At 42.3% G+C, this 11013-nt stretch overlaps 1 protein-coding gene across 1 annotated transcript; it reads left to right on the top strand.

The window, feature by feature from the left end:
* The first annotated feature begins 65 nt into the window (after positions 1–65).
* Positions 66–10930, top strand: rps6kl1 (ribosomal protein S6 kinase-like 1). Its single transcript, XM_079457917.1, has 12 exons — positions 66–201; positions 902–1004; positions 1322–1463; positions 1564–1688; positions 1775–1867; positions 1967–2014; positions 5622–5754; positions 6541–7446; positions 7991–8080; positions 8186–8268; positions 9397–9492; positions 9738–10930. The coding sequence occupies exons 3-12, from the start codon at positions 1328–1330 to the stop codon at positions 9846–9848; spliced, it is 1821 nt and encodes a 606-aa protein (XP_079314043.1). The 5' UTR covers positions 66–201; positions 902–1004; positions 1322–1327; the 3' UTR covers positions 9849–10930.
* Positions 10931–11013: the final 83 nt, after the last annotated feature.

Here is an 11013-nt window from a genome sequence, read left to right on the forward strand (position 1 = left end):
CAATGTTCATGAAAAAACAAACGATTGTAGCAGGAGCGGCACTGGGCGTGCTGGCGTAATCACGTGACATCACCACGCACCGCAACTAGGAAGCGCCTGCAGGTCGTGACGCGCTGCTGGAACACAGAGCCCGGACTGGTGCTGATGCTGATGCTGGTGCTGATGCTGATGCTGCGGAGGATCATGACACTCTCACGTGAGGTTTGCTTACTTTTAAAACGCTTTATCGACAGCAGTGTAGCGACACCATCATCCTTATATCGACGTCATGATAAATCAGATTCACTCGACGCTCTCGTTCCTTCTTCAATAACGTCATCCTCTGTGTTTCCGCATCATTGTGTGTTTACAGCGGTACCCTTGAAATCTATCTGTAGTTTAAAACTCCGTTTTTTGTTTATTTGTAGCTAAACCAACCACAAATGTACTGCTGTCCAAATATAGCAAGTCAGCAACCGAAGTTTAAACATGATATTTGTAGTCAGACCATAACACCAATGGTACTGTAGTACACATGCTAAACATCCACCTACAGGACACACTGAAGTATTTACTAATAAGATACTGTAGTGTTTTCGATCCCCAGTAAAACAGTAAAAACGAATAGTATACTACAGTGTTTACTACAGTACTATCATTCATACTATAGTATACTTTAATATGACACCATAATCTAGTATAATATACTGTAGTATACAATGTTCCTGCAGTTAATTTGAGCACACACTGCTGTATAGCATAATGTGGGGATTGTTACTATCATAAAACCAAGGTTAATTTTCTTAAGGGTAACCACAGTTGACATAATCTGAAATAATGGATGAGTAAAAATGAAAACACAAGAAGAATGAAATGATTGTGTAATGTGTAATGTAAGGAAGTTTTGTTGTCTTTTATTCAGATGATGAGCGCCTCATCCAGGCCGCAGGTCCGTGATGGGCCGACCGCTCGATGGAGACACTGAGTGACATGGATGTTTCATGTGACAACACTCAGGGTCAAAGGTGAGTTGTGTGTTGTTTTTTCAATCTGATGAAACAGGTTTGGAATACTCATTTCTGTTAAATGTAAATAAACAAAACAGAGACAGAGTAGGTCTGTCGCTGAAAAAGAAATTTAAAATTACCAAAGGAATTAAGAAACATAAAAACGCAAAACGCATAAACAAGTTTACATGTTGATGCAGGTCACGTGTTTGCTGCTCAACCAATAGAATTGAGCAGACGTCTCAGAGAAAAGACCACCAAAGCTCTACAATATATATGTTTCTTTATCAGGATATACTCTTCTAGTTTAGATGATTGATTTATCATTCTGACAGAGAAATATGGCAAAGAGAGACTATCTGGTGGAGGCCGCTCAGCAGATCCGCATGGCTCTGGACAGAGAAGTCAATGAGGATTATGAGGCGGCTTTCAGCTACTATAAGAACGGAGTCGATCTGCTGCTCAACGGAGTTCAAGGTACCGTCACATCTCCTAAAAACTCTACAAATGTCTTCAGTGCAACACAAAAGATGATACTTTGAGAATCGTCTCAAACTTCTTATCAAACATCTCACAGTGGATCCTAACAAGGAGCGTCGCGAGGCGGTGAAGCGTAAGACCACTCAATATCTGAAGAGAGCCGAGGAGATCTTCATATCATACCTGCAGGACAACATCTCAAAGGGTTCCACACATTTAGGGGTGAGCACAGAGTGTGTGTGTGTGTGTGTGTGTGTGCTATTGAGCGGCTCTCATGATAGTCGTGTGGTTTCTCTCCGACCTTTCAGGGTTACAGCAGTTTAAGGTTCAGGTCCATCAGACATCTGAGTTCACCGGTGGAGAATCTGTCCATGTGTAGGGTGCTTGGAGTGCTGGATAAGGTGCGTGTGAAATATCTCGTGTGTGTGTGTCAGCAGCTGTTCTTCAGTTAGCAGAAGTGAAACACAGAAACAGAGGCGTTTGTGTTGTTGTTTCCGCAGGTGCTGACGGTGGAGAGTGTGATCAGCGGAGAGACGTTCATCGTGAAGGTACTGAAACACCATTCTTAAAGTGTTTTACAGATTCATCTCGTGGCGATGAGAACTGATGCCATGTTTCTGAGACCAGTGGATGCTCACGTCTGTGATAGTTACAGCGCTACATTCTCATCAAAAACATTCGTGTTATGGAAACGGCACAACATTTACAATAGCCACTAGATGAAGCTATTTCAATCTTTACTGTCATGTGAGACCACACGTTGCTTTCCACCCGTGGTCTTTGCAGACATATGTGATGTCATCGAGAAGGCGGGACAGTGACCAACGTCCAGAAATGAAAGCATAGACATGTTCTCTCATCGCCAGAAAGACAAACATGCACAATTCCACCTCACAGCTCCAATCCCATCGTCTCTTGAGTTGTATTTCCACATGTTTTGAAAACTTTACGGAAGAGCTTTCCTGCGTGGAGTCTGTGGTGATCGTGAAGGTCCAAAACAACCAAACATGCTATTCTCAGTCAGGACGCTGTCGTTTAGTTTTCAGCTTTGTTTTAAGTTAAAATGTGAATTTCAGTTAACTTGCATTGCATGTGTTTTTGTCTTAATGTTAAAGTTTAATTCTTTTCAATTTTGTCATGTGCTTTTATTATTTATTCTATAATTTTTTGTATTACAGTTTCAGTTTAGTTTTTTGATCATTTAAAGGGACACTTTACCCAGAAATAAAAACTCTGTCATCGTTTACTCGCCTTCGAGTGGTTCCAAATCTGTATAAAAGTCTTTGTTTGGTTGAACACAGAGAAAGATGTTTGGAAGAATGCTTATGACCAAACAGATCTTGGACCCCATTGACTGCCATAGTAGGAAAAATGACAAGTCAAAAGTGGCCCGGAGCTGTTTTCCATCCTACATTCTTTAAAATATCTTCTTTTGTGTTCAACAGAACAAAGAAATTAATTAAAAAATATTTTTTGGGTGAACTGTTTATTTAAGTGTCTCAACTTCAACGAAACAAAAAAGATAAATGTTACATCATACAGAAATGTAAGCCTTGTTTGACACTATATGAGATACATCATTTGTGATTCATGGATGTGGATCGGGTCAAAATCAGCTGATATGGTGCAGTCTGAACACGCCATCATATGAACTCAAACATTCTAACTCTCCTGTGATGCATTCAACTTCTTATCTAATTATTTCTCATTATAGTGATTTTTTTTGGAGATATACAGAACTATAATGGATTGTGAGGAATGTTGTGACGGTGGTAAATGAAAGATTGTGCTTTTACATTTACATTTACATTACATTTAGTCATCTAGCAGACGCTTTTATCCAAAGCGACTTACAGATGAGGAAACATTGGAAGCAATTATAACAACATAGGCAACAAAATACATAAGTGCATCAAACTAGTCCATTAAAGCCTAGCACAGTATAAAAAGCTAAGAATAGTGAGGTTAGTAAGTTTTTTTTATTTTTTATTTTTTTTATAGAAGGAAAGGGAAGAGAATTAGGAAAAATCAATCAGCGACGTGTTGACGGAAGAGATGCGTTTTTAGGCGTTTTTTAAAGATGGCAACCGAGTCTGCTGATCTTGTAGCAGCAGGTAGATCATTCCACCAATGTGGAACAGATCCAGAGAAGGTACGGGAGAGTGACTTTTTCCTTTTTGGGATGGTACCACTAGTCGTTGTTCCTTTGCAGACCGCAGTGATCTGGCAGGAACATAAATCTGCATTATCGAGTGGAGATACGATGGTGCAGATCCGGTGTTGGTCTTGTAGGCCAGGAGCAAAGCTTTGAACTCTATGCGGGCGGCAACAGGGAGCCAGTGTAACCTGATGAAGAGCGGAGTTACATGCGCTCTCTTCGGTTCATTGAAGACCACTCTTGCCACCGCATTCTGGATCATCTGGAGAGGTTTGATTGTGCAAGCAGGAAGTCCAGCCAGAAGCGCATTGCAATAATCCAGTTTGGACAGGACAAGAGCCTGGACTAGGACTTGCGTAGAGTGCTCCGATAGGAAAGGTCTAATTTTCCTAATGTTGTAGAGGATGAATCTACAGGACCGGGTGGTGCTGGCAACATGACTTGTGAGGTTAAGCCGATCATCGATTACCACTCCCAGGTTTCTGGCTGTGCTGGACGGTGTAATCGTTGATGAGCCTAGTTGAATGGTAAGGTTGTGGTGAATCTTTGGGTTGGCCGGGATCACAAGCAGTTCCGTTTTTGCAAGGTTTAGCTGCAGATGATGATCCTTCATCCAAAGCGAGATGTCACTCAGGCATGCTGCGATGCGAGCAGCGACCGTCGGATCGTCCGGTTGAAATGACAAGTAGAGTTGTGTGTTGTCGGCATAGGAGTGATAGGAGAAGCCATGCTTCTGAATGACCGAGCCGAGGGATGTCATGTAAATGGAGAAGAGTAGCGGTCCAAGCACTGAGCCCTGTGGCACCCCCGTGTTGAGCTGTTGGGACGCGGAGACCTCATCTCTCCAGGATACTCTGAATGACATACCCGAGAGGTAGGACTCAAACCATTGCAACGCCATTCCAGAGACACCCATAGCACTGAGGGAAGCCAGGAGGATGTGATGATTGACTGTGTCAAAGGCAGCAGACAGATCCAGTAGGATGAGCACAGATGACATGGATGCTGCTTTTGCCAGTCTCAGGGCTTCGATGACTGAGAGCAGTGCAGTCTCTGTGGAATGACCGGTCTTGAACCCAGACTGATTGCTGTCCAGGAGGTTGTTTTGCATGAGAAAGGAGGAGAGCTGATTGAACACAACTCACTCCAGGGCTTTGGCGATGAAGGGAAGAAGGGAGACAGGCCTGTAGTTTTCTAAAAGTGCAGGGTCCAGGGTGGGTTTCTTTAGAAGCGGTGTGATGCGGGCCTCTTTGAACGCTGTGGGAAATGTCCCAGTGGTGAGCGAGGAGTTGATGATGTGGGTCAGAGCAGGCACAACCGTTGGAGAGATGGCCTGGAGGAGATGGGTGGGGATGGGATCCAGTGGGCAGGTGGTAGGGTGGTTGGAGCCAATGACCTTGGAGACATCAGCTTCAGGCAGAGGAGAAAAGGCGGGGAGCACACACGTGTCAGGGATGTGGGCGGGTTCGACAGATGGTGGCGTAGAGAACTGGCTGCTGATGGCAGTAGTTTTCTTTACGAAGAACGATGCAAAATCAGCAGCTGTTAACTCCGATGAAGGTGCAGGAGCAGGCGGACAGAGGAGAGCAGAGAAGGTTTTGAAGAGCGTTCGAGAGTCCGGAGAGTTGCAGATCCTCGAGTGGTAGTAATCTGTTTTTGCTTAGGTGACATCTACAGAGAAAGAAGAGAGAAGAGATTGGTAGAGAGAGAGGTCAGCAGGGTCTTTTGACTTGCGCCATTTTCTCTCAGCTGACCGGAGGCTGGCGCGATGCTCACGCAGGACATCCGATAACCAGGGAGCCGACGGGGATGGACGGGCTGGTCCAGATGCAAGGGGGCATAGGTTGTCCAAGCAGGATGAAAGAGTGGAACACAGGGTGTCTGTGGCATTGTCTGTATCTAAAAGAGAGAGCTCATCAGAGGGGGGGAGTGCAGAGAAGACAGCAGAGGAAAAACAGGAGTTTATCTGTAAACAGGAGTTTATCTTTTCTCCACAGAGTTTATCTAAGTCCAGCTGGGAGAGTCGTGAGAGGTCCACCGTCATTCCTCAGGGCGTCCCGTTCATGGTGAAGCTGCTGAAGTATTACGTCAGTGAAGACTCCGTGTTCCTTCATCTAGAACATGTTCAAGGTCAGTCACATTACTCTCAAAGCAGCTCTAAAGAGAAAACATTCATTCATGGAGAATTCAGCATTTTACCTTAAGAGCAGACAATAAGCGCAGAACAGAAACTTGTAAAGAAGGCAAAGATGACAGCAGACTGAAAGATGAGGGGATGACATCTCACAATAGTAAAGTCACATCAGTGTTCACATCTTTCTAATGCAGACAAATTTATATGATTGAAATATTTGGTGGGAGTATTTTTACAGGCTGTGCGTTTGAAGGACAAACTCATTTTCAGTGCACTTAGCATGAATGTTTTTATTCAATATTTAACTTGTAGCCTACATGTGGAACTTTGAATTCATATCAATTATGCGACCTGATGAGTATTTTTATTGTTTTATTTTGCTTAGCTTTAGCATCTGTATTAAAATACTTTCTGAGGCTTGGTAACAGTGAATTGAATAGAATATTTCTGCAATGCGTCGGATATTTATAGCAGCTTTACAATAAAAAAGACAATAAAAACAGCAGAGAAGTAATGAAATGATTACAGTACGAGACATCCCAGCAAACACAAAACGTTTTTACAACGTTTTTGTGTTTACTGGGATGGGACTATTGGACATTTTGTACATTAGAAGAGGTACATTAGAGTTCTCTATCATTCTATCTTTCAGTACTATAAAATAATACTTGAAAATGTTACTTCCATTAAAAATGTTTACAAGTTGAATGACTTCTTGTATTTCTGTCTCATGCTTTGAGATGTTGTGAGGGATTGTACGATGAACATTTCTCCCTCTGCAGGTGGAAGACTGTTTTCCAGACTGCGTAAGGTTAGACTCAAAACATCTGTGGAGTATCCAGACTGCTCGAGTCCAAACCAGCACAAGATTCCCATGAAGAACAGCTACACCCTCCCCGTCCTCAGCCGTGAGGTGAACATGAACGACAGCGGATCTCTGCGTCTGGCCAACGGCCTCACGTCTATACCTCAGGAGAATCTTCCCGTTCATCCCTGTGTCATCGTGGACGCTCGGGATCCTCTCGACGTCACTTCCGACCTTTTAGGAAACGATGTCCGCATCGAGCGGATGGACTGGAACGCTTTGGAAGCCGTCACTGTTTCAGGGTCAAACTCTGACGTTCTGGGAAGAAACACGACAGCTCCACAACTGACCCTTTGCAGCACCGTCGACGTTCTTCCACAAAGGGTTCGGATCCTTCCCAACACTTCCCAACACGAGAGGACTGTCCGTCACTCCAAACCCGCTGGAAACGCACAGTCTTCACAGTTTGTGGCTGAATTAAGTGTCGTTCATTCTCATCACTGTCCGTTTCAAAAACAAGAAGTCATGACGAAGTCGACTCATCAGGTGAACGCTCGCGGGGATGTCTGCGGGAGGTGGGGAATGGAGAATGGAAACGTTCTCAATCCGTTGTTTAAACCGCTGCAGATGGACACGATTTTCAGCTCATCAGGTAACTGCACTCTCACTGAGTCTGGACTGAAAGATGCTCATGGTGACGGCTTGTGTCATGAAGGAAAGTCAAAGATCAGGAGGGCCAGATGGAAGCGAGATGGACGAGGACTTCCAGAAGAAGAGGTTCGGCTTTGGGGAGCTCAGATTCTGTTGGCTCTCGAGAGTCTTCATGAGCAGGGCGTCATCTGTCACGACCTCAACCCACGAAACATCCTCCTGCGCATTAACGGTACGTCACCTGATAAACAAGTCAACAGTCTCAGATCATTCATTCACTCACCCACATGTCATTCCAACTGTACTTCAAGGTCACTTATACATGTTCTGTTTCAATACTACTTGGGACTAGATCGGCCAGGTTTTACTCATGTTTATTTTTTATTTTTTATTTTTTTATGAATAGTAATAGCACACTAATGGCAATACTTTTTGGTCAAGGTCTCACCTCTTTTCAAAAACATATGAGATGTCAGAATGCTCTTCTTTTTTATTGAGTGAAAGTGATTGTAATATAAGAAAACACTCCCCATGACAGTATGAACAACACTGATTAAGTGATGCTATAGCCCTGAGTCACACGGGAGAAATGTGAATTGAAGTGATTGTTCACTGATAATCTCTTCTGCTAAGTTTATGATTTGTTCCTTTGGACAGATGCTTTTGTTTTACACTTTCGTGGTTGAATTCTACAACGTTGTAAAGATATCCCATAATATGAGTTATATATGTGAGACTTGTAATATATCTGGACGTGTCTGGTAATATTCACACAGGTGAGGCGTGTCTAACCTATTTTGGACAGTGGACGGAGGTTCAGTCTGAAATTAACTCAACAGCAGTGGAACAGATGTACGGTGCTCCAGGTGAGAGCCTTTCATAGTCACACTCACGCACTGTATGTTATGTCTGAAATCACATGTGTCTACATTACATCACAACAGTCAAGTTGAGTCTTTGCTTTGCAATAGAAATCGGAGGCGTGTTAAAGATCACCGAGGCGTGTGATTGGTGGAGTCTCGGAGCCATACTGTATGAGCTTCTTACTGGAGTGGTGAGCAAATCTAAGTCACGACTAAAAACACAACTCATTCAACACTAATAATGTGATGGTAACTAATGCTCTTTATCAGTCACAGTGATGAACTCAGATACATTGCATGTATTGCTGATCGCTGATTTCATATATTTATGTCAAATAAATGTGGGTTTCAACTGTGCAACGTCATCATGAACTCTCAACATGAATTCAGTTTCCTCAGTACGGCAACAGAAGTGATGCCTTCTTTACCGCCATGTTTGGGAATGTTGGGAGCGTCACATGCGTAGGTGCACTTTGGTCAGAAAGGAATAGATGGGATCAACCTGTTAACCTGTCACCTTTCATTTGTGATCCTACACATAAATCAAACTTAATATAAATATATTTCTGTGTCTTTTAAAAATGTTACAAAGGATGGGAATATTTCTATTATTTCTTTGTTTTTATTATACATGAATATCCTGTCAAATATGTTTCTTGTCACTTGAGAACATCAAATTTTATTGCTATTTTATATATTCTGAAAAAAAACAATTGGATGTTCTACTCTATTGACTCTGTTTAAATGACAACATAAAAACCGGGACGTGTTGCAGTAATGATCATTTCAGCAGAAAAAGCTATAAAACACTTACATAATTAAAATGATGCTTTGTGAAAAGTAGAGAACAGAACTATGTTTATTATGATCATGTTTTTGTGACTGCCATGAATGATGTTCAGTGGTTTCGTGACAATGACCCATTTCTTCATCTTATTTCAGGTTCATTTCAGTGCTCACCTTATATTTCTTTGATCAAATGTTGTAACTGTTAACAATTAACAGGAAGAATTGCATCGGCATTAACTGGCATGAACAAAGATTAATAAATGAAATGAGAATCAATATTGTTCATTAATAGTTCGTGTTGGCTAATGCATTTACTAATGTTAACAAATACAACCTTGTTGAAACAATAAGTATTTTTTACTATGATTATTCAGAATAATGTGATTAAACTCATATTCAAAGTATTGTTTAAAGTCAGTATTGTCTTAATCTCATTTTAAGGGAGTCTGTCATTGGTTGTGTAGCTCAGCTTTTCTGAGGTTTGTTTAGATGTTACTGTGCATTCATGATCTCTCTCTCTCTCTGTGTAGCCGCTGTGGCAGTGTCATCCGTCTGGAATTCATCCTCACACTCCTCTCTATATCCCCGACACCCTGAGCACTGCTGCGGCGTCTCTTCTCACTGAGGTCTTTACATTCTACATTACATTTACATTTTGTCAAAGCGACTCACAAAGAGTTCAGGGAGCAATACATTTACATTCTATTCCCGGATCTGGCCCACGTTGAATCCACAGGCACCAGATGTGAGCCGGATCTGGCCCAACACTAATCAGATCTGGGACTCAGTAACAGTGTTTTGGAAAACGAAACTTTTGCGCGTGTACTGTCCCTTTAACCTCACTCAGGTATTAATGTTTGTGTCCCTGCAGCTGCTGCAGTTTGACGCGGGTTATCGTCTGGGCTCTGGAGGAGGCGGCGTGAGCGACATCAAGTGTCATCCGTTCTTTAACTCCGTCCCCTGGCTCACACTGGCCAGTTAAAGCCCGGCAGTGCCTTCAGAAACATGTCACCAATCTGTCTGTCTGTTGTGCTCACAATGAACAAAACATTCACAGTGTTTTTCATTTTCACCTTTTATTCAGCAGCCTGTCAGGTGGAATCTGATCTTAATTCGGGTTTTCGTTGCTGATTTGAGGGTAAATCTGCAGAATGCTGTGGAACGTAAACATGGTAAAGAAATGACACGCAGAATGTTGTGTGGATCTTTGTGAATGTTGAAGCGTCGGCTGAGGTGCAGGTCTTCTCTGAAAATGATGTCTCCTGCGAGTATTGATCCTTTAAAAACTCCAAATGGGTTTTCTCAGTATTCTTCAAATCTTCTCCAAACAACTTCTTCTTGAAGATCATGACGAGTGTTTGATTGCGGGTTTAACATGACCTCTATACCACAGTATCGGTCATAAAATCCCTCAAGTCGGTTTGAGAGTGTCATTTCTGCAGAGGGTGTGAAAGAGACGTCAGGAGGATTCGCGGGGTCACGGTTGAGCTTTATCTCCATCTGCTGGCACCAGAAGCGACACACATCAGCTGTTTCTACACACACGGAGTGCAGTGAAATAAATGTGTATGTGAAGTCAAGACGTCTGAAGAATGAATGATCAGAATAAAATGTAGATCCTGAGTTTCTCAGTTTGCACATTAAGGGCATTAAAACTGCAACGGCTGTAATGCAGACGCGAAGGTGAAATGCAACATAACTGAGAGCAAACGTGTTCGAGCCCCTCTCACCTTTTTTATTCGTTCACATCACGAACGTCATTCTTTTGTGATTGCAAATAGTAAAATCCTTCCCAGATAGCACATGTACATCTGTAAGAAGTCTGCTGTGTAAAAACATCTCCTGAACGTCTTAGAAACAGCAGTTTTACATCCATTTAAAATCCTAATCGTCTAAATGAAATCTGACATCAGACGTCTCAGGGACGTATTGCAGATGTATGTGTGCTATCAGGGTTCATTTTGTAGTCATTGTGCACTCTGAATAATAGTAATAAAACAACAGATCTACTTGTGGAAAACTGAGACTTTCGTTTTAGTCAATTAAACAAAAAGTGTTTTAATCAAATTGTGCATTTCATTTTTTATCCACAGATCACAAGTCAACAACACTCATAGTACCACAATATATAGTATGAAATAATAATA

Source organism: Barbatula barbatula, assembly GCF_947034865.1.
Source record: "Barbatula barbatula genome assembly, chromosome: 6".
NCBI lineage: Eukaryota > Metazoa > Chordata > Actinopteri > Cypriniformes > Nemacheilidae > Barbatula > Barbatula barbatula.

Bases quoted from the DNA above. Each gene is read 5' to 3' on its own strand.
- rps6kl1 (XM_079457917.1), top strand. From the start codon at position 1,328: ATGGCAAAGAGAGACTATCTGGTGGAGGCCGCTCAGCAGATCCGCATG. The intron at 5,755-6,540 runs GTCAGTCACATT...CTCCCTCTGCAG, and splicing joins TCATCTAGAACATGTTCAAG to GTGGAAGACTGTTTTCCAGA. The intron at 8,269-9,396 runs GTGAGCAAATCT...CTCTCTGTGTAG, and splicing joins ATGAGCTTCTTACTGGAGTG to CCGCTGTGGCAGTGTCATCC.